The following is a 26,345-nucleotide window of genomic DNA, read 5'->3' as shown; positions in this document are numbered from 1 at the left end:
AATAGAAATGGTTAATTATTGTTGTAGAAAAAGAAATCAACATTTCCCACAAAATTGGTTTCTTTGTGACCACAAGACAAATATGTGGAGGACCTAATAGTGGGTTGTTGATGAAAAAGAAACACTAACAAACAATTTCTTGGAGATATGTAATCCTTTTCAATAGTATAATATTTTATGCACTTTATATAAAAGTATTATCAGACATGTTTCCAGCTAATTGCAAATCTTAGAAAGTGTTACGGCTTTTCCATTTCTTTCATTTTTTTTTTTCCTTTTTCTAGGATGGATTTGTGGGGATGGAAGGTGATTGGATAATTTGGTTTTCATGATGATGATAAAGATATAATCATTTTTTTAGTAAATTTAATTTCGTGTTAATTTAAAATGAATGGACATTCTTTTACCAAATTAAATAATTAAAAATTGATTGCATGCTATATATTACCGTTTAAGAAAACATAATATTAATGATAACGCTCAACTGTAATAGGATGAGATGGGATGAAACGAAAGTCATTAATTGACCTAAAAAAGGAAGTAGTTAGACATTTAAATATTGAATCTATATTAATAATTTGTTATGGTTTAATTATAAATAATTTAAGTGATTGTTCTTGAAAGCTGCAGATCTTGAATATAATCTCTATTTTTGTATTGAGTGGAATTTTGTTTTTATAACTATTGTAAGGAGGTATGTATATTTTGTTGTTTACTTCACTGTCTATTAGATATCCATTAAATTTTTAAAAAATATATAAATAATTCATTAATTTAATTTTTTTCTTAATTTTATGATAAATTTTAAAACTTTTATTAAAATCAGACGCATTCATGTAATTAGATTTCATATTTTATATTAGATAAATTATTATGTCATACAGATCAAATTACAAAAATAACTCTAACTTAGTTTTCGCTAGTTCTAGCATACTCATATTATATAAAATAGTATTTTCAAATTCGAGTTTTTTTTCCTCTTTTATAAATTTTAAGAAATTATTCTTTCTTTTATGATAATAGGTGAGAAACTTATTATGCATCCAAAATGAGTTGTTGAGAAATCTTTTGTTACATATTGGATGAAAATTCACTTCTCAATTCCATATCCTTTGTTCACATGCAAACCTTGTGAAAATTGGATTACATATTGGAGCATGTTGCATTGCACCTACCTCAACACAGAGTCAACAACAATAAACAAAGAATGAGAAGACCAATGAATAAGAAAGAAAGAAAGGGACAAGTAAAGTAAACGTGGCGTATCTTAGACAACAAGGACACTCGACCTGTGATTGTGAATCTTTTAATCAAAGAACCTAAGACTCGGGCATGTTTTTGTGGACTGTTGACGTTGTCGTTGATCATTAATCGAACATAGGCAGACGAAATAGCCCAACTCAGAAAGAGTACTATGCAGTAGCCCAAAAATAAGCAAGCCCAAAGGTAGCCCAATTAAGCCCATCAGTTTCTCTTCTTCGGTTCCTTACCGTTGCGAATTGGGATTTGCAGAATCGCTCTCTTCGTTATTATTGTTAAAAGATAAAAGAAGATCCCCAATTCTAAAGCCCTAACTAGAAACAGTTTCTGTTCATGGATTCTATTCAGGCCACTTACAGAGAAGACGACGACGGAGAAGAAACCACCAAATCACACGATCCACCTCCCGCTACCACCATCACCAGCACCGCCGCCGCCGCATTTGAGCTTCCCGAACATCAGAATGGCACGGAAATGGAGCAGCTTCAAAACGACACGGACGCGTCTCAAAACGGCGAATCAATTAAACAGCAAGATGCGTTTGTATCGGAATCAGACCCAACGACCTCAAACGACACTGAGAAACCCACACCTAAAGACAATGAACAAGAAGTAGAAGAAGATGAAGAAGAAGATGATGACGATGAAGAAGAGCCACCTCCTAAAAAGCAAAAGCAGCTTTCTTCTTTAACCCAACAGCAAGAACAGCAACAAGAACAAGAACCGGCACCAGTTGACAACAATAATGTGTCCAATGAAACCAAGACTCCTACTTTAACAACAACAAAACAAGCTGCAACGAAAAAGAAATCAAAGAAAAAGAACAACAATAATGTGTGGGTTACAAGATCTACACGTAAAGGTAAGAAAAAGACTAAACCCAATCCCCAAAACACCCCTGCTGAAGACACTGTTTTAATCACTCCAGTACCTAGATTACAAGATAAAAGTGACGATACTCCTGATATGAATATTTGTTTATCTAAAGTGTATAAAGCTGAGAAAGTTGAGCTAAGTGAAGATAGATTAAGTGCTGCGAGTACAAAAGGGTATAGAATGGTGAGAGCTACAAGAGGGGTTTGTGAAGGAGCTTGGTATTTTGAAATTAAAGTTGTGAGCTTGGGAGAGACTGGGCATACTCGGCTTGGTTGGTCTACAGAGAAGGGAGACTTACAAGCCCCTGTTGGTTATGATGGGAATAGTTTTGGGTATAGAGATATTGATGGGAGTAAAGTGCACAAGGCTTTGAGGGAGAAATATGGTGAAGAAGGGTATAAGGAAGGTGATGTTATTGGTTTTTATATTAATCTGCCTGATGGTTCTCTGTATGCTCCTAAACCACCTCATTTGGTTTGGTATAAAGGACAGAGATATGTCTGTGCTGCTGATTCGAAGGAGGATCCTCCTAAAATTATACCTGGTGAGTTCTTCTTCTTGTTAATTTTGTCTTCTTTAGTCTGTATGTTGTCATATCATTGGTGGGCATGTATTTACATTTGAAACTGGTGTCTATTGCAGCATAATTGACTGTACTGGCATTTGTTTGAGTTGTTCTTTTTTCCTTATTGATGTTCTTGTTCTTATTGATTCTTTCATTGAGGTCTTTTAGTGGGTTGATGATGTTGCATTTGTTTTCAACTGAATATGAGCATCCAGGGATTAAGTGGTGTACCCTGACTTATTAACTTTTTCTTCTGGATTTCAATCATGGAGATAACTGTAGTAAAATTGGTTGCTTCATAATTCTGAATAACTGGACTACTCATAATTTAGTTGCAAACAGTATGAAAGTAATTAAAACATTTTCAAATAATTTTACCTGGAACTGATTAGATTTCTTTAGCAAAAGTTATTTGCACTTGCAGTTTCTCCTAATTGATAACTAACTTGAGTTGATATGATTTGAGTCTTACTTTCCAATATAGTTTATGAGAATAAATAAGGCATCTTAGTTTATGTTAGGAATGAACTGCTAAAACAAAGGAAGGATATGTATTATGATAGAATACAAAATTGCAGCTTTCATTAATATGTTTCCGGAAGCTAATATTTAATTTGTACTTCATATTTGGACAATGGACACCAATATTTACTGTTCGAAGAAAATATTGTCTTCCCATGCAGGAAGTGAGATATCTTTCTTTAAGAATGGGGTATGCCAAGGCGTTGCTTTCAAGGATTTATATGGTGGTCATTACTACCCAGCTGCTTCAGTGTACACCCTGCCAAATCAGCCAAATTGTGTGGTTAAGTTTAACTTTGGCCCTGACTTTGAGTTCTTTCCAGAGGATTTTGGTGGGCGTCCAATTCCTAGGCCCATGTTTGAAGTTCCTTATCATGGATTCGACAATCGTGTTGAAAATGGCGTGTCCAATGAGAACAAGCATTAGCCATATTGCTATTTGTGGAGTTCGGAGGTCAACCCAAGTTTAGGATTCTATTTGTAATTTTTAAATTAGGACTGACAGATAAATGAATTCAATTTATAAACTTTGATTATTAATTTAAAGAGGAAAAAATTAGGTGAATTTTATTTGTGAAATATGCTGTTACGTTTCCCTGATGATATTTTGATAGAGTTTCGTGATATTTATGGTTTTAATTGATTGCACTAGCTCATTATATCTTACTGAACTGATTTCTGTTTTTGTATTCAAAGTGTTACACATTCCAGTTCTTCTTTAAAAGCTAGATGTTTCAGACACAATAACCTATTCCATTCAAGTTTTGCTATTCTCATATTACTATAATCATACGGGTTTTTGTTTTTGTTATAAGATGAATAATATGTTGTCGTAGCCTCTCTTTGGGAATGGCCAACGAAGGTTTGTCTTCATTTTTGTTTGCAGGAGAGAACAATTATATGTAGGTTTTCTTTTTTTGGCTTCTTAAAGGAAAAGACAGCAATCACTTGTCCTCCTACCTCAAAGTCCATTTGTGCACAAATTTTAAAGCTTGCATTTTGTTTATTTCTATCTTTTGAGGTGTAGGATGGTTCTTCTTTGTAGCTAATATGTTATCTGACAAAATTTGTTTCTGTTGATAGGTAATGCATGACCACTTTCTTGGATTGTAGGTAGAAGAGACAGATGAGGTGATTGATTCATTAAGGGAAAGAGTCAGGTTTGTCTATTGCATTTATCTCATACTTTGAGAGTAACGGCTCTAACTTCACATTGGTAGAACACTTTCCTTTTCTGTTTTATGAGAAATCCAGTTAATTTCCTGTATGCACGTTGGTACATATCCTATCTTATGCGAGGAGCAAACTCTGCTTTTATATATGGCTCCTATTTAGAATAGTTTGAGTCTTATGCCTTGTAGATGTAGATGCTATAAAGGAAATCCGTACAAAGAAGGCACTCGCAGCTTTGGGGCGGAATGGGTGAGATTTTCAGCAATAATGATGATAGGAAGAGTGTGAACTTCCATAATGCGGGAGCGAAAAGAAAGAACTCTTGAGTATTTTGCTTTGGGATAATTATATTTTTTGGTGTCTAAACCTGTTAAAAAATGATAATTGAGTGGTTGAACTTTTAAAACTAACAACCAAGTGTGGCAACTTATAAAAAATAACAAAATAGTGTTTTTAGCAGTTCACACATTATAAATACCGAGGTGAAACTTTTTCATATTAAATAAAATGAAAAATAAAAGACATGTGGTAATGATGTGTTGTAAAAATAATAAATTGATAAACTTATCTATCATATACAAATGTGTTTTTACCAAGACATTAGAGTTTTATAACGCAATAAAAATTAGACTTCATGAATTAGAGATTAAAGATTAGGACTAATAAATTGAAGATTAATAGAAGTTAGAAAAAGAGACTTACATAAGATAAAATTTACTATAAGGCTATATCACTAATGAAGTTACTTTAGTTTTTGACGTGTTCAATAATGTTTGCCCTCTCATCTATATCTGTAAAAATTTAAGAGAAACCTAAAAGTCACCTGTTAAAAACACCTCTTTATTATTTTCTTACAAGTTGCCACACTCAGTTGTTAGTTTTAAAAATTCAACTACTCGATTGTCATTTCTTGATAAGTTCGAACAGTAAAAATGTAATTATCCCTTTTGCTTTCAATATAGCTGAATGATGTAAAAGGATGTAGCTGACACTAGCTATATTAGTGAGATTATGGTTTATTCCAGTATCACCATGGATTGGTCATCATATGCTTTATGCATGTATCATTCATTGAAGAAAGTGGGAATTCATGGGTAATGTCAGTTTTGTGACCATAAACACTTTTAACCTATTGCCGAGAATGAGAGAGAAGAAGGAAAGAAAATTTTAAAGTGCTTCTTTGAGTTCTCCTTACCATGTATTTACCAAGATACCAAATATAGCTCAGAGTTTAGCTGGCGAATGTTAAGTTGGTAGTACTGCTAGTGAATCGGAGAGTTGAGTCCCTCTTGAGAAGACAAAGAATGGAGAATTTGGTGCCTCTTAGAAGGGAAGGGTGAACTTTTCCTGAAAGATGGCCTCTTCTGCATATGTTGTATGGTTCTCTTGGCATAGAGCTTATGAAATGCAGGCAAAGTTCTTTCCTTGAACTTCAGAATTGCATAGAAGAGGAATCTGAAAGCTATGAGAAGGATCACAACAGCAGATAAGTCCCACCATTTTGAATGATCTGGATTGACGCCAAGCACGCTTGTGAGAACAACTTCGCCTTTCAGTTTTGGGCCACCCGGTACTAAAGGATCGAACTCTATTCCGATCAAGTCGTTTTTGTATTCTCCCTGCATTTCCACTACACCCGTGGTGAAAATACTAGATTGATAATACAAACCTGTTTGATATCAAATTCTTTCTCTGGTTTTTAGTTTTTGTTGTTAGTTTACAAACAAGATATATAAATAAACTATATGCTTTTATTATTATATATCTTCAAATAGAAAAATAGGTTTTCATAACTTGAAAAAACTACAAAAGGTGATTTTATGCTTATTTCAGCTTGGTTTATGAGAGTATAACATTTTGAATTTGAAAAACAGGAACTAAGTTCAGGAATCTGAGATGATTGCAAACAATATGTTACATTTTCAAGCTTTCATTTGGCATTAGTTTAATTCATGCATTTTGTTCTTGAAAAGATAAAATAAATCTAATCTCACACTGAAGTATATATAGTTCGTCTATAAATTTGTTTGTTTTTTATTTTGGCTTTTATGGTTTTTGCACTCTGCTAAATATTCGCTGGTGTTGGCGCTATGCCTTATTGCTGTGCCCAACTTCACCAGATATACTCAATGTGTCTATAACTTTTATGGCTGGAATAGAAAAGCAGACATGTTTTGTTTGCTCTGAGAAGTGCTCGTATGTTTATTTGTTGGAATTTTAGATTTTGCAAATGCAAAGTTACGAGTTGAATATTTGTGTTGTAGTGCTGGAACTCAGGGATTAAATTCCGACACTCGTCCCCTGACACTAATTATGTAACAAGAAGCAGTTGCACAACTTTGTGCTGCTGCCTCTATGATCTTGTAAATCATGCATTTTGTTTTTGAAGTGTGTATCAAGTCAGATTGCTGTGATTTCTCCTTTTCTTTTGTTTGTTGCAATTTTTCCCTGTTAGCTTCCACGAAGATATTCCAATAGTCTTTGGCAATCTCCCATGTGCAAAATGCCGAGTATCATTTTCAAATTATTTTTTATAAGATGGGATGGATTAATAAAGATGTTATCTATGTCAAAACCTGAAACACCTATTTTTATTTTGTTTTATTTTTTGTGAAATTACCTGCAATCCCCATGCTCCATAGTTGACGTAAGAAACTGGGTAACGCCAAAAGACCTTGGGAAGATCAGGCAGCAAACGAAAGAACCCAGAGGTCATCAGGAGGATTCCCTAGAAAATAAGCAATAAAAGACATAGTAACGCAGAAGAAAAGTGGATAAAATCAAGAAGGATAAGACTAGGGTAAAATTGTTGTTTTTCTTACAATATATCCGGCTCCAACAATGACCCCCATTAAGAAGTTAGGAACAAGTGAAGCAATAGCCATCATGCAGCTTTCAACTGCTGCTATGCAGCCTAATAGGTCAAGGCCCGCATACACACAGTGTGAAAATTCAGTTGTAAATTTCACCATGTAAAAGATTATAGTCGCACTAGATATTGACATCACAGCCAGGTATGGAAACGAAGACAGGAAGTTTGACAGAGTATATACTCCGACTCCATAATGCCCATTGAGCCTTTCTTTATGAAAAACCTGCTTGAATAACAATGTCAATCGTGCATCAGGTGCAGTACAGGTATCTATTTCTCGTAGAAAGAAAGTGATTTTACCTTCAGTTCTTCGATGAAGGAAGGGAAGCCTCCAATCGACATGAACGTCATAAATCCTGATATGAATCCGGCACAAGCTCCCCGAGCCAAGATGCCAGTATAGCCATTTCCAACATCTTGAAAGATACTTCCAACACAAATAGACAAGGCAATGTAGATACCTATCCTTACCCTATAATACCCCAAATCTCTCCACATGTTAATGAATGATCTTTGTGTCAATATCGAAAGTTGCTTCCACCATTTTGCCTGGCTCTCCCCTTTCCTTTTTATCTCGAGTCCTTTCTGCAGTATAAAAACCATGCTCATCAACTTTTACTGGAGGTCAAACTTTATCTACATAGTGGCAGAGATGATAGAAGGCTATAAGCATGTAGCAAGTCTTAAATCAGGAAGCTTACAGTGGTTAAGATTTCTCTAATCGTAGCTTTTGCCCTTGCTGCATGGTTAGAGTACTTGTATTTCTTAACAAGTACCTCCTTGATTTCTGCTGTTGGTAAATTTTCCAAAGAATCTGATGACATCTGAATGTCCTGAAGTTGAGAAAACCAGTAGCTTATTCTTCAAATACAACAAAATTCTATGATTCAAAAAACAACTGAGAAAAGAGGATGGTTATATTTTTAATCAATGAAATGCAATAGAATATAAATTAATCAATATAAAAATCTTTAGCAGAATTGCACATACCCTGTGAGCTCCCATCAAAGTTGCCGTGACAAGATCAAAGTCTGAATTAATACAACGTAGAAAATGATCAGAAGGATTTCTTCTACTCGGGCATGAGAATCCAGCTTCAGCGAAAAACTGCAAAAGTAGCCATCAGGTTGGATAAGTATCATCATGGAAGTGTCATATTTATATCGCAATAATCAAAACAATTGGTCACCTCCGTTGCCATCTTTGCTTCTCCAAAGTAAACTACTTCACCACCAGATAACAGGAAAAGATCATCAAACAGTGCAAAAACTTCACTACTTGGCTGGTGAATTGAAGTAATAACTGTCCTTCCATCTCGAGCTATATTTCTAAGAGTTTGAATAACAAAGAAAGCTGAGGCACTGTCTAGTCCACTAGTAGGTTCATCAAGAAATAAAAGATGTGGCCTAATCAGGATTTCAAGTGCAATGCTTAATCTTTTCTGCTCTCCACCACTTATTCCTCTCAAATGCCAGTTCCCGATTAGTCGGTCAGCGCAATCATGGAGACCCATTTCCATGATTGTCCCTTCAACAATGCCTTCAATCTCTTCCCTAGTCATGCTGCCTGGAAGCCTTAAAAGGGCCGAGTAAGTTAAGGTTTCTTTAACAGTTAGAGTTCCCAACAATGTATTCTCTTGAGTTACGTAAGCCTGAATTAAGAAATCGCAGTATTAGATGAAACTAACATGAAATGTATCAGATTTTACTATGAATTTAATGTAATTCCAAATTCGTTAAGGAATAATTACTATTACTTGTTCTTGAATTTAAGTTTTATGAGAAAATGTACAAAATCAACTTACGACACCACCATAGCCAAGTCTCTTCTTCTTCCCATTAACTAGAACATTCCCAGTCATGATAACATTTCCTGAGAGTCTACCTACAAGATTTCAAGAAAATTGTCCTTCAGCACTAGTATTACATAGCTTTCCACACTTCCATATAAATATAAATATAAACACACACACACACACACACACATATATATATATATATATATATATATATATATATATATATATATATATCCTTGATTTCTGGTAAAGATACTAAATCTTGACATACTAAGAAGCCAATTGGAACAAACACGTTAAATAACAAAAGCAAGGATGCTCTAACAAAAAAATGAAGACAAAAAAGAGGAAGGGAAGAGAGTGAACAAGCATGGGAAGAAGATGATTGTGATATAATTAAGTAATCAATGGCGGTAATCAAACATCGAGTTGTATTATTTAATTATGTCACAATATGATGGGGGAGTATTTTTAGAAAAGAATTGATTTTGTAAATTTACTTTTTTAATAATTATTTTCTATAAAATTGAAAATAGTAAATTCTATTTTCAAGATGAAAAATTCTTATTTAATAATAAAAAAAGTAATTTAGCACCTCTTTATTTTGAAATGCACCATTTATATAATAAAAAGTATTTTAATAAATATTTAAATTTGTAGAGTAAAAAGTTTTATATAGATCAATGGATTCTTTTTATTTTGCTTCCTGTTTTATTTTATTTTATTTTTCTTTTTAAATTTTACTGATATAAAATATAAAATTAAAAATATCGATAAATAAAATGCATTTATTAAAGTTAGAAAAAGTTAAAATTTAGCTCTCTTAGTATAAAAAGTCAAATCAATAGTTATTTTATATTTAATAAATAAAAAATTAATTTGGAACCGTATTTTATAAAATGACTTTTTATAATAAATAATTTGATATATAAAAAATATTTTCAAAAATGCACTTATTATTTTATGGTAAATTTATAATAATCATATAAATTAATTTATTTAAAATTTATTTTTTAGAATAAAAAGTTATATAAAATAAAATCCAATTATTATAAACAATCTCATAAATTAAGTAAGGGATAAAAGAACAAATAAAGTTTTTGAAACTAAAAGAATAATTTATTATTTATAATAAAAACATAATAATAATAATATGATACTCTTTAGAATTAAAAATTATTTTAAATTAAAAATAATTTATTTACTATTTAAAGTTACATTTGTAATAAAAGCCACAAAAATGAAAAATATATAATGTGTATTATATTTTAGGTGAATTCTAGAACACCGTAATTATAATGAATTTTTAATATTTTTATGTGTTTATTAAAAAAATTATAAAATTTAGATCAAGTTTGCATAAAATATTTTAATATGTATATTTTATATAAAATTACATACTAAAACATTTGCCTTTTTAAAAAAATTAATATAAAATTTTAGAATTTTTATTCAATAGACACATAAATGTATAAAAAGTTATTATAACTAACAGCAGTTTAAAATTCATATTTTTTTGAAAATACAATTCATTTATTTTTTGAATTCACTTATTGGCACTTTAAAACCCTAAAAAATGATCCTAAGAATGATTAACAAAACCATGCCATGTGAACATCCTGGGCAGGATAGTTACTTGTCACTATTCCTTCCTACCCCAGATATGAAGTATCAGTTTTGTATCAGAATTAATGTAATTCACCAAATGCATAAAATCCCCGCCCCGAAATAACTGCATTCTCTGTCTACTCACTGTTATGATAAAGTTTGCAACACTGTGAATGACCAGCAAATGTATTAGCCATGAAGCTGAAAAGATGAGACTGTGTCTTAGCTTTAATTTCCAAGTGCGTTCTTCCACCATCATCAACAAGTAGCCCAAAGGATTATAGTTCCAAAAGGAGAAATTTTGGTTTACCACGGGAATGCATTGATGAGAGCTACGTCTTCCATAACCCTTATTATTGTTGTTTTTGAATATTTTGCTTGGATCACTTGTCCCCATCTCAGTCTTAAATATTGTTCTCAAAGGACTTCTTCCTTTTCTCAATGAAAATATTTTATTTTCGGACCAGAACCATTACTTTGACTAAATAAACATAAATGCCAAGGACCAAAAAAGAAACCCCCAAAACTACACTGACGACATAATAATGAACCAAATGCTTCCGGAAACAGTAAAGTTATCTGCTTGTTGCAATTAAGTTTAAATTTTCATGCAAGAGAAAGAGAGATAGGATAAACCTGCTAATGCATCAAGAAGTGTGGACTTGCCAGAACCAGAAGGACCCATAATAGCCATGATCTTACCAGGTTCAGCATACCCGTTAAGCCCATTAATTAACCTCCTTGTTGGTCCTTCACTAAAATTCGGTAACACCACTGTTAAATCTTCCCACACCAAGTACATAGATTCTCCTCCTGCTGTTAAACATGCCGCCACATCCCCATCGCTGCCGCCATGACCACCACCGCTGTAATTACAGACCTGCTCTATCTCCATTGGCCAAAAACAATAATCCCAGAAGAGCAAGAAACTATAAATATGAAGGCGGTATAGCTTTGGAAGTGTTTCTTGGTCAGCTAATGGTATATGATCGCTACACTATAGTTATTAGAAGGGGTCTACTGACCAACCTAGCAAAGAAGAGAAGTGAATATATATAGATATAGAAGAGGCTATGTTCCTAACTGGTGAAACAGTAAGAGAGAAAGTTAATTACGTGGACAATAACTGTCATGACCCAACCAAACTACCACCAATTCCTCATAAATTAGCTGCTCCAGGGTAACAAGACAAAACACATATTCTCACCCATTTCAAACTTAGTGTCCCTTAAAGTTTTCCATAATTCTTTTTTTTTTTTTTAATTATTTATCATTTTTTATATTCAATACAATATAGTTTATGAAAACATTAAAATAAATGTAATAAAATTTGAAATATTTATAAAATAGTAAATTTTGATTTAACTAATATTCTTATAATTGATTTTATTAAATATTTTTTTCTAATTTAATTGAATTATTAAAAAGCAATAGAATAGATTGGTTCTTATTTTCAGCTTTCATATTGCACAACTATTAGACATGGTTAGCTAATTTAATATCGAATAATGCTATTCAACTCATAGTTTTTGTTACTAATTTATATCGAAATTGAAATTAGAACCTGGAGTTTCGTTCGCAGCAGATTTTAAGTGAAATATCTACTGGAACAAGAAGAAGAAAAAGAACTTGAAACATATAAACTGAAACGATCTGAAAAGAGCAAAAGAAAAAGGAAATGTCACCATCTGCGGGGTTGGACAGTGAATTACTCAGCAGTGCAGCATAAGCATAGTTATATATCCAGGGATGAGCAAGTAGCTCTCATCAATGCATTCACGTGGTAGACTGCGCACTTAATTGTAGCAACTTCGAGAGTGATCTGTGTTTCATTGGGTAATAATACCAGGCCGCGGCACAACTACAACAAATTAAGACCTATTTCATCTATCTTTTGTCTGTTCTCCAGCTTTTGACTCTCTCGTACTTCAATGCATATTCATCCTTCCCTGCATTCATAGTTTTCATATAATAAAAGTAGATTTGGATTCAGAAGCAACCCGTTAAGCTTAATCTTCTGGTTCCTCCCCTGGTTATTAAGTTCTTGCTCCTGAAAATAATCAGCCTCCAAAATTTTTACTCTCGCTTTTCTTCAAATCAACTGCACTGTTGGAGAATTTTGAAAAATTTAGCACTTGATAAATAATGATAATAATATTATTATTTTACTGTATAACTTTAGTATTAGCATTATCCTTTATTAATGTAATATGAAGTTGTTAAATTAGCATATTATGAATTTTTTGAAATAAGAAAAGACTAAATTTCTTATTTTAAATTTATGATAGCTTTTGTCTTACTCAGTTTCTTTCAAAAAATATAATTCAGAATTAATAGAAATGTAAGGAATAAAGGATCAATATGAGACATTTTTAAAAATGAAAATGTTTTAATAATAATCATCAGATTTTACTGTGAAATTGCAAGGGCTTGTAGGTTTACTGTGAAAAACGACATTTGTGCTGCATGGCACATAATACGGCATGGAGTTTGGAGTTCATCATGCGCGTGCCCAATATTTGTCTGTTGACTTTTGAGTCTCATCATTGGATTTTATTTAGTAAAACCTCGAATTCGTTTCCCAGGAATATGAGGTTTCTAAGTTTATATGAAAAAAGAAATCATTAGAAAAAGAAAAAAGAAAAGAAGTAGGTGGAATTTTATGATGAAGATAAGAAGAAAAACAGCATTAATGGTTCTGAAACAAAATTTTCTTTCATGCAGCAAAGTTTTCGTTGACAAGCTGGCCTCCGCCATGCATTTCTTGAATCTCTTTCGCACACATCTCTTCTGATTCTCCAGTAAACTTCTCTGCATGTCTTTGAAGAATCAAAATTGTGACAGCTTTAGATATTTCTTTTTCTTAATAAATAGCATTCATGTCCCTGTTTCGCATGCACTTGTTTTTAGGTTAATTCTTTACATTCACTATGTCATCGTTTCAACAATGTTATGTTCCGTAGAAAAGCAGGTTTCAACAGCAGATCTATCCGTCTTCATATCACAGCAATAGTAATGTCCACTATTCACTCTTTTAAAGGCCTTCACAACAGTATCTGTCTGGCTCTCCTCTTTCTTTTCTTTCTTTTAAACTAGTAACGACTTTTTTCTTACAATTCTTGATCAGAAAGTCTCCAATTTTTTAATCATTCAGTGCTTCAGGTCTTGTGTGTGTGTGTGTGTGTGTGTGTGTGTGTGTGTGTGTGTGTTTATATATATAGCATTAATAATACTATGTCAAATATAATAGCAATTTGAAAGTAATCCGTTAAAGGCAGAGCATAGAAAGGGAAATCGTGTGAGGAGATGGTGTGAGTAGAAAATGCGGGCGATTTCCCATGTATAATATTATTCAATTATCTCAATTAGAATGAATATTTTTTAAATACCCTGTATAATTAACAAGCTTCAGCATAATTCTTTCTTCTTCCTGTTTTCTGTGTAAGCAAGACGTAGTAAATTACACAAATTGTACCGTAACTACCACCATAGCTTCTAACTTTATTTGCTTCTAGCGAAGTGGAGAGTTGAGACCCTCTTGCGAAGACAACGAATATAAAGGTTGATGCCTTTTGGAAGCAATAGATGGTGTCTTCCTGAAAGAAGGCCTCCTTTCAAGCTTTTGTAAAGTTCTCTTTGAATAAAGATTCTTGAAGATTGGCGAAGCTCTCTCCTTGAACTTGAGAACAATGAAGAACAGAATCCGATAGCATACAAGAATTAGAAAGATGATAGATAAGTCCCACCACTTCGAATGATCCAATGGAACTCCAAATACATGTGTGACAATGAATTCGCCGGTGAGTTTAGGATCACCAGGTACTAGAGGTTCAAACTCGAGGCCAAGAAAATCATTCTTGTATGCACCCTGCATTTCCGAAAACAACAGCAACGAATTCAAATTCTTCATTAACCATTGGTATTTATGCTTATATATATTTAACTATAGAGAGACTAATTATATATGTAGCTGTGCCAATTATCATATATGTACTACTGTTATTAGTTATTGCAATGCTTTTACTTGCATTCCTGAGGAACATCAGGGAGGTTTTCGGTTATCTTGATAAATGAAAAAAATTTGCACCGCGTATCTTGACGGATGAATCTGAGCTCATGCAGGATGAACATTTTTTTTCTTTTTCTTTGTCTTAATGTACAATTATAATTCTGGAAGCACATTATTTCAACCAAACTACCTAAATATTAACTTCTGAGAATTACCTGAAGTCCCCATGCTCCATAGTTGATGTATGAGACCGGGTAGCGCCAGAATGGTTTTGGAAGATCAGGCAGCAAACGGAAGAAGCCAGAGGTCATCATCATGATTCCCTACATGAATAGTAGAAAGATTTTCGTTAGACAGAGTCAGATGAAGAAAGTACAAAAGAAACTGAGCAGAACTTACAATAATTCCGGCCCCAGTAACCAGACCCATCAAGAAATTGGGAACTACTGAAGCTACAACCATCATCAGGCTCTCTATAACAGAAATGCAGGCAAAGATATTGAGACAGAAGAATGCATAATGACTAAAACCCGATCGGAACTTCACTAGGAAAAAACATATAGTCCCACTGAGAAGAGCGATTGAAACCAAGAACGGGAGAGAGGAGAAGTAGTTGGACAGGATAAACACTGTAACTCCATAATACCCATTAAGCTTTTCTCGATAGAAAACCTGTTTTTCAGAAAAGAACAGCCTATCAACATCTGAAATTTATCAGGCTTGCATCACCATCTCTTTGCTGATATACAGGTTTCTATTCTATGTTAAGAAAACAAACTATATAAATGACATCATACCTTCATTTCTTCTATGAAGGATGGGAAGCCTCCAATAGACATAAATGTCATAAAGCCTGTTATAAAACCACCACAAGCTACCCTAGCCAAGATTGCGGTATAGCCAAATCCCAGGTCATAATAAATAGTACCAACACAAATAGAAACAATTATGTAGATTGCTATTCGTGCCCAGTAATATCCCACATCTCTGGACATGTTCAGAAACGATCTTTTGGTCAATGTTCGAAGTTGCTTCCACCTACTTGCCTGACTTCCACTTCTTATTTCAATTTCAAGTCCTTCCTGCAGAACATTTTAGTTAAATTTTAATGATATTTTAACACAGCACTAGCTCTAAAGATGATGCGATCAAAGAGTTTTCTCACACGGACATGAAAAGAATAGAAAATGTAACACCTTATAATGTAATATTATATAAAATAAAAATATATATCTTTATATTTATAGACATAAATATTTATAACAATTTTTACTAATAAAGTATCATAATTGATAAATTAATTATTAGTACTTAAATATAATTCATAAGGCTCAGTTGCAGTTACTTACCATGGCTGAGATCTCTTTGATCCTATCTTTTGACTTTCTTGCGTAGTTTGAGCGCCTATATTTCTCAGCAAGCCTCGATTTTATCTCTGCTGTTGCCATATTCATCAAAGGATCTGATGTTGCCGGGGCATCCTATGGTTAAGGCACACAAGTTATGTTTTTAGAAATAACAGTAAAAATAAATATATACCAAAAGAAATCAATGGCTGAAAGAAGAAAGTTAATTAAGGCAATCATAGGGTTGGACATCTCTGTGCGTGCACAAGGTTAAGAGCATAATAATTCTGCTGGGCGCAGAATCTAAATATTATCAGGTATTGATCAGGAAGCACTGCTCAAGTCCATTCAACTAAGAGAAAGTTAGTTTGTTTATACAATCCTTTTGCAACCAGTCTGAGCTCAAAGAATCGAGAGATTGTAGAGATTCCAAATTCCAGGCAACTTGCTGCGTGCTTTTGAAAGAAAAGAAACAATAAAAACTGTATTTTGATTGGTCTGGAAATGTTCACAACTTGTTAGATTATATTGACTAAGGTCAGAAGTCGGCCTCTAATTAAGGGAGTGAAAGTCACCAATTAGTAAAGCCTTATTTGCCAGTAAATTTGATGTAAAACTTGAAATATCTTGCGAGTTCAAATCTGTTTGCTGAAAATACTAGCAACATGGGACATCAAAAGATACTGCAACAGTTCATTTTTTACAAATACCATAAACTAAACAAAAGAAATAGTACTCAAATGTCAAGTAAAGAACTACACTTGAAACTGATACATACTCGAATTCTTTGAGATCCTTTCAGTGTGGCTGTTACGGCATCGAAATCTGAATTTACACAACGTAGGAAGTGATCAGATGGATTCCTTCTACTTGGACATGGAAAACCAGCTTCAGCAAAGAACTGTAAAAATTAAGACCAAATGAGATTACTAATAAAGAATTATACTTGAATATCAATTATATATGAAAAATATTTGATCAGTTTAAGCATGCTAACAATTTTTAATCGTTTACAACCATGAACTAGCATATTGATGCTATAGTATGAGGTTTTGAAATTGTGAGGTGGTGATGTTCTATTTTTTTTTTCCCTTAAAAATGTTTTATACCTCTACACCCATCTTTGCTTCTCCAAAGTAAACAGTTTCACCACCAGATAGCAGGAAAAGATCATCAAAGAGTGCAAAAACTTCACTACTTGGCTGGTGAATGGAAGAGATAACTGTTCTTCCGTCGCGAGCTATATTTCTAAGAGTTTGAATTACGAAGAATGCGGATGCACTGTCTAGGCCACTAGTAGGTTCATCAAGAAACAAGAGCCGCGGCCTTGTAAGGATTTCTAGTGCAATGCTTAGTCTCTTCTTTTCACCTCCACTTATGCCTCTTAAATGCCAGGTTCCAATCAGCCGATCAGCACAGTCTTGGAGACCCATTTCCATGAGTGTTCCTTCTACAATGTCTTCAATCTCTTCTTTGGTCATGCAACTTGGAAACCTCAAATATGCTGAATAAGTTATGGTTTCTCTGACCGTAAGAGTTCCTAACAATATATCCTCTTGTGTCACATAAGCCTGAAAATTAACATATGAAAACAAACGGATTGATAGATTTAATTAATTAAATAACATTCACACTGCTGATATCAGGAAGAGATATACAAGTGTCAGAGAGACTGTTCTGGGCAAAAAATATATGAATATAACTTATGATTAAGATAGTACTTACAACGCCAGAGTCCCCCCTCCTCTTCTTTCCATTGATAAGAACATTTCCAGTCATTATTACGTTTCTTGAGAGTCTACCTGTGGGAAGATAAAAAAATACAGTTACTGCAAATTTTTAGTTTTTATGGCCAAAATGCAGAAATTGGAACGATTTAGTTCCATAATATGTCAGTATAAAATTATAACTTGGCTAAATCATCATTTTCAGGAAAAATTTACTTTAAAACCTTTAATCATTTAGCCACGAGAAAGATTTAATACTACAGTTGCACCTCAAGAACAAGAACCAGAATTCTTGGCACTGCATTTGGCAAACTAAGCAGAATTCTATGACATATACGCCTATGTATTATCAAAGATTTTTTATCCTCTAATTCAACTACAAACTATAAGAAATATACGTTATTAAGTTTTAAGTCCAGAATAATCAATTAGCTATTAAATTATTTAAAAATAATTATCATATTAAATTAGCATTTATATAATATTATACAATATAAATGACATTTATTAACCAATTAACACTGAAGTGTTAAAAAAAGAGTGTAAAAATGCTTAAAAGAAATCACAAGACTGCGCCAGGCGTAACAAAACAACATTAACATATTTAGTAATAAAAGTCTAACAGAATAAATCATAAGATAATCATTTATTAAAAGAAAATCAGAAGTCAAAATTAGTTTCATCAACGCATAGAACCATAAATATTAATTTTCGTACTTTTCTTCCCAGAATTTAAAGCAACACCTAACTCATTCAAAACCAATGTCCCCCCAATAAATCAAGTTCCATGAATTTGGAAAAGGCATCACCAAAGAGGATACATCTTTGTAATGGAACCATGCAAACAAGAGAAACTGGGAAATGACATTTAAAAGAATGCTGCCAAGTGTAGTGTGGGTTAAATCTTGGGTTGGTAACTAATTTATTTTTATAAAAAACACTGAGGAAATGAGAGTAGACCACACATGCCCATGATAGACCCCTAGCACTAAATCAATTATCTAACGCCAAATTAGTATTACTTCTCTCGTCAGTGTCAGCTGGGTAGCTATGTTCAGAAAAAGTTGCATCATAAATTTAGTGGGCCAATTGGGAAAAGGAATATGAAGTCGATTTATTTCATCTAACAATCATCAATATTGGTAATAAGATCAGAAATGATTCCAAACTGCAAATCCCCATGTGCCCATGCCTCTCATTTCCAAAGAGATATATGGCTCAAAGTTTAAATTCCCCCACCCTCCGACCACCGCAAAGATACAAAACTATGAAAAGCCAATTAAATGCTAATTAGATGTCACTTGTATGCACCTGTTTGAGAACAAAACATTTCCATTTTTTCAGGTGTGACTTTGTGAGTAGGATTCAACCCCAATCCTTTTTGAGACGATATTGGTTAACTTGATCAAAGAACACACATCCAAAACTCTAATTAGATTTATGGCATGTGAAAACTGTGCTCCAATGCTAAATTGGAGCCATGCCAGTGGTAAAGTAAGTGATGACAAAGATTCATTACATTGAGATGTCCTAATGGAAGCAAAAACTTAAATGTTCTGCTTTTAAATAACAAGTAAAAAGCTAAAAAAATGAATAACCATTTCTTAAGAAAAACAAAAATAAGAGATTATCAACCAACAAAGTAAAGACCCTTTTTGTGCAAGAGAGCGCCTCTACGTACCTGCAAGTGAATCAAGAAGAGTAGATTTTCCAGACCCAGAAGGACCCATAATAGCCATGATTCTTCCAGGCTCAGCAAACCCACTAAGCCCTTGAAGCAACCTTTTTGTTGGTCCATTTCCAAAATTTGGCAACACCACTGTTAGACTTTCCCAAACTAAGTAAGTCCCTCTCTCTTCTCCACCACCTGAGACTGCAATATTAGTGTGATATGTGCTATTGCTAGTGTTACTGCTGTCACCACCTCCGTTAGTACCGAGACTGTCACTTTTAGTACTATAACTACTGCTAGCCACCTCTATCTCCATTTTGCATAACTACAAATTCGGACAAGAAGGAGAAGAAGAAGAAGAAGAATACATAACAAAGAAATGAGAAAAGGAAAGGAACATGCAAATATAACTCAAAGAAGGAATCTTTGAATAGTATAGGCTATTGGGTATGACCTAGATAAGTTGATCATACAACAATCAACAAACAACTATAAAATTGAACAATGAATAGTGGACTGAATGGGAAGATCATAACATAAGTATGGTATGGTATAGATGGGAAAGAGAAGAAAAAAATAAAAGATGAAGAAGATATGGAAGGCAGAGAATTAATGAGTGGGGTGTCTAAAACAGATAGCCTATTTAGTTGGCAAGTGAGAAAATTTATTGCATATGAATGAGATGTATGGTGGTACCATTTTCATTCATTCATTTCTGCTTTTATTGTTGGTTTCTTATCAATATTTTCAACACCTCATTACCCATCATTACTTAAGTAACTCTCCTATAGAATATTTAATTATTTAAAAATATGCATAACCAATATTTATATATGATTTTTTTTATAAAAAATACTTATATTTAAAATATAGCAAATCTTCATATACCACCTCAAAATAAATAAATAAAAATTTATTAGAGTTTTAAACAGTCAGACTGCAGTTTATTAAGATCGAATTTTTTGAAAAAGAAAAAAATTATATGTCAAAATCAAAGCTCACAGTATAAATAATTAAAATAAATGCTAACATTGTCAAAGAAAACTTAAATGAGAAGTACATATGATGTGTTTAGTCTGGTGATAACCTAAGATCAATTTAAGATTGATCCAAACACACCATTACAAATACATATCCATTACATGTATGTATATGCAAGTATTAAAAAGATATTTTGAATCTTTTACAGCAAAAACTCGACATTATATAGAAGTACAATTTATTAAGGTAATGAGACAGAAAGAAAAGAGAGAAATAAATGAGGTCCTAATATATGTTCCAGGTGGCGTTCAGGGTTTAATTCACCCAAGAACAGTTCCTTCTAGTGCTTGAGGCGGTTGCCTACCTTATAATATATAATTAATAAAAATGAAAATGTATAAAGATAGAAATGTTTGGTTGGGTTGGGGAGATATGAAATCATTTCTTTCCCATTCCTGTTTACTGTTCTTTCTGACTTTCCTTTCACATGAACAGCATGCTAGTTTTACAAATGTAATTTATTTAATTTAAAACCACTAAAATAAAAATTTAGTAAATAAACATATATATAATTGTATCAGAATTTTCTTTCTTGTAATAAGAAGACTAAATGCTTGTCAAATAAACGTAGACTGATGTAAATGTGATATGGAAAACTGTAACTACATTAAACAGCTTGCCGTTGACCAATCAATGGTGGCGTTTTCCTTTTGATTATTCGTTGTGGTCGCCAACCCATAAAGGTGGCTAACAGCCCATCTATCAGCTGCATGACTAATACGTTGAACTTATTAATATTTAATGTGGCAAGATTTTTGAATTTTCAGCTAAAACCACAGAACTACACTGTGGAAGTTAATTACTTCTATTTCATTTCACTCTGTAATTAAACGAGATTCAATTTTAAATGTTAAAATGACTGCAGGCCACAGTTGTATATACCCATTAATCTGTGGCTTGGGAATTAACCAACCCCCGACAATGAATTAATTATAGGCGAGTTGATGCACATTTTACTTTTAGTTATCTTTTTCTTCTTCCATACTAAAGAAAGTTAGTGTTGATTTCTTTTATTAAACAAGTTTAATTCAATGCAAAATCAAATAGAACAGATCCTAACGAAAATCATTCCCAAGAAAGCCAGTTATAGAAGACCTTCTTTGAAATAACGATAGGATTTGAAAAACGAAAAAGCAAAAGAATACATGAATGTCGACAGAAATAGAGATAATGACATTCTGCTGCTTGGGTAGTAGAAAACTTTTGCTATCTTGCAAGTGAAAACTTGTAATAACATATGATACTATCACAAGTTTCTATATAAGAGGATTGGAATTATTATCTACGAGCCAAATATCAGGAAACCGTTATGCCAGATACGGATACAATGCACAATCAAGATCATCAGTTAAATGCCGATAGCAACACTTTTAGTTGGGAAGTTCCCGGGGGGAACTTGAAATTGATGGGGGGACGTGATTCTGATTCCGGATAATGATTTTTATGTTGCTAGCATGTTCGTAAGATTGGTGTCTTATCACTTAAGATTAGTTAGATAGCAATCGTTGTTTCAAATAAATACGAGATTACATGGAGCTGAAAGTGAAACTTTTGAATTTTCATAAGCTTATATTAGATTAAACTATTTGATCTGTTGATTCGGTTATTTATTATTCGATCTTGTAAGGTTTAGCAAGCCATGTTTTAAGAGACAACCAATAAATATTGCATAAGCACTTCAATTGTATCTTGACCTGATGATTCCTGTTTTGGAATAATTGAAAACCTGATACTGAAACAAGTTGCCATGAAGTGAAATGATAAGATCAAACGGCTAATAATGGTGGAGAACGTCATCGATGGAGGAAAAAAATATATATATTCGAGAAATATATTCGTCGATTTTTATAATTAGTGGATGCAAGAATCCAGGATTGGGTTCAATCTGTTTGACAGAGTAGCAATTTTAGGCCGTCTTCTTGTCAGGAAGAAAGAAACGCATAGAGGAGATCCTGTCTTCGTCTTTACAAATACGACAAAGCAATTTGAGAATCTAGAAACCATCAAATGATCCATAAATTTCAAACTCGTCGGACTGTTTTCATGAAAGGAAATTGGATTCTTACTCCACTGATAGTAGAATGTTCGGTTCCTAATTCTTGATGGATTAAAAAGGCTTATGCCAAGCTCCATTGGGAAAGATTTTTATTTAAGAGAACAAGTAATTTATCAGGATTGACCTGTCCTTTTCTGAGAACTTCTTTGATCAGCCCTTCACCTTCTGCTTCATCAGCCAGTAATTATCAGTTACACATGATTATAAGAGACAGTATGATCAATTATAGTTTAGGCCAATGGATCTTAATCTAAAATTAAACCCTAATAATAAACTAAAATTATCATCAAACATCTAAAGAAGAGCACAAGACCAATACAGAAAGGAGAAAACAGATCAGGGATAGACCCAGAAAACTTAAATCTAATAACATAACAGATTAATTTCTATAAATCATCCGGATTAATTTCATAACAGATGCATCTTCCTTGATCACAAACTGAAGATGATGATTAGCAATGTAATTAATCGGAGGTGGAGAGTCAAGGGAGCAACCCAAATCATCATCAAAAGTAACAGCAGCAGCTTCAGTCCCTTCCTCGGTTACACAAACAAATAAACCTCCGTCCGATTGCCATCAAATGAGCATAGTTATCATCTCCAACGTGTCCATATCATTTAGACTACGCAACAATAATCCCATGTAGTTCATACTATCTGAAACGTTAAATTCATAAAACTACTTAAAACTTTGAGATCAATAGTCTCTCACTTTAGCTCAAAATCCTGATTGAACAATCCAGGATTGGAATGCATCTTTTGAAGTAGCATTTCCAGCCCTTCTTCTATCAGGGAAAAAGAAATGCCTGGAGGAATTCCTGCACAAACCACCAAAAGATCCATAAAGGTCAAATTGCCAATACTGGTACATGAAAGAAACTTGGATATTTTCTCCATCGAAGAGGTAGAATATTATTCCATCCTTGATGGATCAAAAGGCTAATCACGCTCTCTAAAATATATTGCACTTTAAAACAATAAGTAATGTATCAGAATTGGCTTCTCGAATTTTTCTAAAAGCCGCTATGATGAGGCCTTTAGTTGCATTGTTCACCATGAATTTCCCTTTTGCTGCTGCTTCAGCTTCTTGTTTTAGTACCATGTTAGAAAATGATTGTGAAAAATATAGAATCACTTGAAATTTAGGCCAAATTCGTGAACTTAATTGTAAGTGGGTTGTAAAAGATTTCATAAGGTAACTAGTTATTCCATAACATGATCAAATAAATTGCAAAAGAAAAAAAAAAATTGCATGTTCCAGCTATATTACAATCCATAGGTAATTGCTGAATACAATGCCAGGTAGGGCTGTACACGGATTGATCTAATTCGGTTATCCATAAATCACCAGTACCATACCAAACCTCGGTTATTTTAAAATTGAAGGTACCAGTACTGTACCAAACATAAAAGGATCCAATACCGTATTATACCAATTTTATGGTTAAATACAGTTCGGTTCGGTGCTATTTTTGGTTCTAAAAAATTTAAAGAATATAACTTTAATCTCATCTTTAATCAAATACATTTAGAGAAAATATGATTACCAACCTAAAAAAAGTAGCATTAGAATCTGAATTAGAATTGTAATCACATTCTTGAACAACCTGTTTTGCAATTCAGTCACTTGCAAATATAATAATTCATTATATATTCAAATACAAACCATTAAAATATATGTTACTGCTAGCATAAAAATACTTTCCAGATGGCAATCATTAAAATAAATAAATTTACAAACTTTATGTAGCACTAAAATACATGTCCAAAATTAGCAAAGGAATGTTATTATCTCCCCTCAAAATTAACACTCCATATTTAATCTTGGCATAAGGAACTCACCAATCTCAGGATCTTGAATAATTTTTACAATAAAAGTAAAAAATTACGTCAATAAAACTTAACAGCATCAACAATAACACAAACATATGTAAGAAGTAATGAAATGTTACCTGACTCTATGTTTTCAATATCCTCTATTGATTCTTCTAGTTGGATAGGTATATTTGAACTTCTAAGCCAATCTTGACAACAAATAAGGATCTCTGCTATTGTAGGAAGTAAAGAACTTCTATAGTGATCTAGAGTTCGTCCTCCAATACTAAATGCAGATTCAGAGGCTACTGTTGAAGCTTGGATAGCCAGTACATCGCGTGCAACCTTGGACAAGATAGGATACTTTATTGAATTCACCTTCCACCATGCTAAGATATCGAAATCAATAGTGAATTTTTCTGCAAATTCTTCGAAGTACCTATCTAACTCAGATATCTTAGACAAATTTTACTGCGCTTCTTCCTTTGAAAAGAACTTATAATCTCTTCTTCTGTTTCCGTATTACTTAACCCACTATCATATGCAGATTTCTCTGAGCTCCCTACAACCTCACCCATATATAATTGATCCTCAATTATCTTGTATTCATCCACCATCAACTCTAAAGCTGTTTTCACCATTTTTTTCAAATTTTTTACCTCATTTTCACCATAATAAATGGTATACTTAGCTTTCAAGTACTTTAATTTGTACTTAGTTTTCAAGTACTTTAAATCTAGTATTATAGTATGTATACTAGATTACTAGTATTAGTATACTATGTGACATATTAATATATATAACTTATATTTTTTATAGAGTATAAAGTATATTATAATATTATAGTTATTTTTAATATGTATTATTTTTTTATTTCGATAATAATTGCTTGAATTATATAAATAATAAATATAAAATAATTTTTTTATAGAGTATAAAGTATTTTATAATATTATAGTTATTTTTAATATGTATTATTTATATAATATAAATAATTATTAATAAATATATGTAAAAAATTCAGTTCTACGGTTTGGTCCGGATCAGTATAAAACGGATCGGTTTTGGTATGGTTTTTACTAAAGAACCAGTACCATACCGAATAATAAAAAAATTCGGAGGTTCAATTTAATTATAAAAACTTTCTGGTATTTTTCGGTACGGTTTGTACGGAAATCACTGAAATCCATGATCAGCCCTAATGTCAAGTATAAAGGAATTTAAAAAGTTCAGCGTATGTACACTGTTATTTACCAGGCTATAGGAACGAAGGGAATGAGTCATGCCAAATTCAAGTTAGCAATCAGATAATGATTGATGGACTGATGATAGTTTTGCTCATTCAGATACCAATAGGAGAATCTAGAAACATATTCATGTATAAATACCTAATCTATTGTAATTATTGGGTAATGCTATAAAAAGTAAATACAATTCTAGAACTTCTTTCTCCCTCTTATCCCTTTCTTTTTTCCCTTCTTGCCTCATTTTACTACTTTGCCTCTCAATTTCTTTATCACCAAACTCTATTTCTCTAATTAATCTTCTCAAGCCAGGCCCTATTAACTTAAGTACTGATATACACTTGAGTACTGTCAATCGATATGTCACTCACAAGTTAGCCATTTTTATCTATATGCTAAGCCCATAAATGGATAATGTAATAATTATTAATTTTAAATAATTACATTTATATTAATAATTTAATATTGAAATATAAAATAGCTTTTTCATTTGATGTGGCGTAGATATCTTGTTGACTATATTTTTTTTTTTTTATTTCGGACATATTTTCTTTTTTAAGCATAGCATAACTCTTTTTTCCAAAATATCTTAGTTAAGAATTATCCGAGAATGTAAATTTGAATAAGAAATGAACATAAATTAATTAGTTGTCTACTTCTGAATTAAAATTAAAATTTTTAGGTTAGTAATATTCTATTCTTCTCCAATTGCATTGCAAAATAAATGGTGTCTAATTGAAATAATTATAGAAAAAGAGAGA

The 26,345-nt window shown here is 32.7% G+C and overlaps 3 protein-coding genes across 8 annotated transcripts; 1 reads left to right on the top strand and 2 right to left on the bottom strand.

Annotated features, from left to right (window-relative positions):
- The first annotated feature begins 1,438 nt into the window (after positions 1-1,438).
- LOC8274316 (protein TRAUCO) lies at positions 1,439-6,156 on the top strand. Of its 4 annotated transcripts, XR_007215501.1 has the most exons (4): positions 1,439-2,680; positions 3,385-3,677; positions 4,307-4,383; positions 4,585-6,156. XR_007215501.1 is itself a non-coding variant. In XM_015715819.3 (3 exons), the coding sequence occupies exons 1-2, from the start codon at positions 1,594-1,596 to the stop codon at positions 3,648-3,650; spliced, it is 1,353 nt and encodes a 450-aa protein (XP_015571305.1). In that variant the 5' UTR covers positions 1,439-1,593; the 3' UTR covers positions 3,651-3,677; positions 4,307-6,156. The 4 variants fall into 4 exon arrangements, 2 of the variants coding, with proteins under 2 accessions (XP_015571305.1, XP_048228874.1); XM_015715819.3 differs by having other exon boundaries at positions 4,307-6,156; XR_007215502.1 differs by lacking the exon at positions 3,385-3,677 and having other exon boundaries at positions 1,442-2,680.
- LOC8274318 (ABC transporter G family member 13) lies at positions 5,553-12,025 on the bottom strand. Of its 3 annotated transcripts, none has more exons than XM_048372914.1 (9): positions 11,311-12,020; positions 9,073-9,152; positions 8,458-8,919; positions 8,259-8,375; positions 7,970-8,101; positions 7,569-7,853; positions 7,219-7,491; positions 7,017-7,124; positions 5,553-6,015 (listed from the first exon to the last, which is right to left on the bottom strand). In XM_048372914.1, exons 1-9 carry the CDS (start codon positions 11,567-11,569, stop codon positions 5,659-5,661), a joined length of 2,073 nt encoding a protein of 690 aa, XP_048228871.1. In that variant the 5' UTR covers positions 11,570-12,020; the 3' UTR covers positions 5,553-5,658. The 3 variants fall into 3 exon arrangements, with proteins under 3 accessions (XP_048228871.1, XP_048228872.1, XP_048228873.1); XM_048372915.1 differs by lacking the exon at positions 11,311-12,020 and adding an exon at positions 10,820-11,247; XM_048372916.1 differs by having other exon boundaries at positions 5,899-6,026; positions 11,311-12,025.
- A 1,961-nt stretch (positions 12,026-13,986) lies between these two features.
- LOC8274319 (ABC transporter G family member 15) lies at positions 13,987-20,071 on the bottom strand. Its single transcript, XM_002513474.4, has 9 exons — positions 19,438-20,071; positions 17,755-17,831; positions 17,139-17,600; positions 16,808-16,930; positions 16,033-16,164; positions 15,481-15,765; positions 15,083-15,355; positions 14,899-15,006; positions 13,987-14,542 (listed from the first exon to the last, which is right to left on the bottom strand). Exons 1-9 carry the CDS (start codon positions 19,742-19,744, stop codon positions 14,186-14,188), a joined length of 2,124 nt encoding a protein of 707 aa, XP_002513520.2. The 5' UTR covers positions 19,745-20,071; the 3' UTR covers positions 13,987-14,185.
- Positions 20,072-26,345: the final 6,274 nt, after the last annotated feature.

The sequence above is a fragment of the Ricinus communis genome, chromosome 4, assembly GCF_019578655.1.
Source record: "Ricinus communis isolate WT05 ecotype wild-type chromosome 4, ASM1957865v1, whole genome shotgun sequence".
NCBI lineage: Eukaryota > Viridiplantae > Streptophyta > Magnoliopsida > Malpighiales > Euphorbiaceae > Ricinus > Ricinus communis.
Note: the sequence above shows the minus strand (reverse complement) of the source record. Positions and strands in the feature narration are given on the sequence as shown.

Bases quoted from the DNA above. Each gene is read 5' to 3' on its own strand.
- LOC8274316 (XM_015715819.3), top strand. From the start codon at position 1,594: ATGGATTCTATTCAGGCCACTTACAGAGAAGACGACGACGGAGAAGAA. The intron at 2,681-3,384 runs GTGAGTTCTTCT...CTTCCCATGCAG, and splicing joins TCCTCCTAAAATTATACCTG to GAAGTGAGATATCTTTCTTT.
- LOC8274318 (XM_048372914.1), bottom strand. From the start codon at position 11,569: ATGGAGATAGAGCAGGTCTGTAATTACAGCGGTGGTGGTCATGGCGGC. The intron at 8,376-8,457 runs GTGACCAATTGT...CTACTTTTGCAG, and splicing joins AAGCAAAGATGGCAACGGAG to TTTTTCGCTGAAGCTGGATT. The intron at 7,854-7,969 runs GTAAGCTTCCTG...TTTATACTGCAG, and splicing joins TTAGAGAAATCTTAACCACT to AAAGGACTCGAGATAAAAAG.
- LOC8274319 (XM_002513474.4), bottom strand. From the start codon at position 19,744: ATGGAGATAGAGGTGGCTAGCAGTAGTTATAGTACTAAAAGTGACAGT. The intron at 17,832-19,437 runs GTACGTAGAGGC...ATCTTCCCACAG, and splicing joins TCTTCTTGATTCACTTGCAG to GTAGACTCTCAAGAAACGTA. The intron at 15,766-16,032 runs GTAAGTAACTGC...AATGTTCTGCAG, and splicing joins TCAAAGAGATCTCAGCCATG to GAAGGACTTGAAATTGAAAT.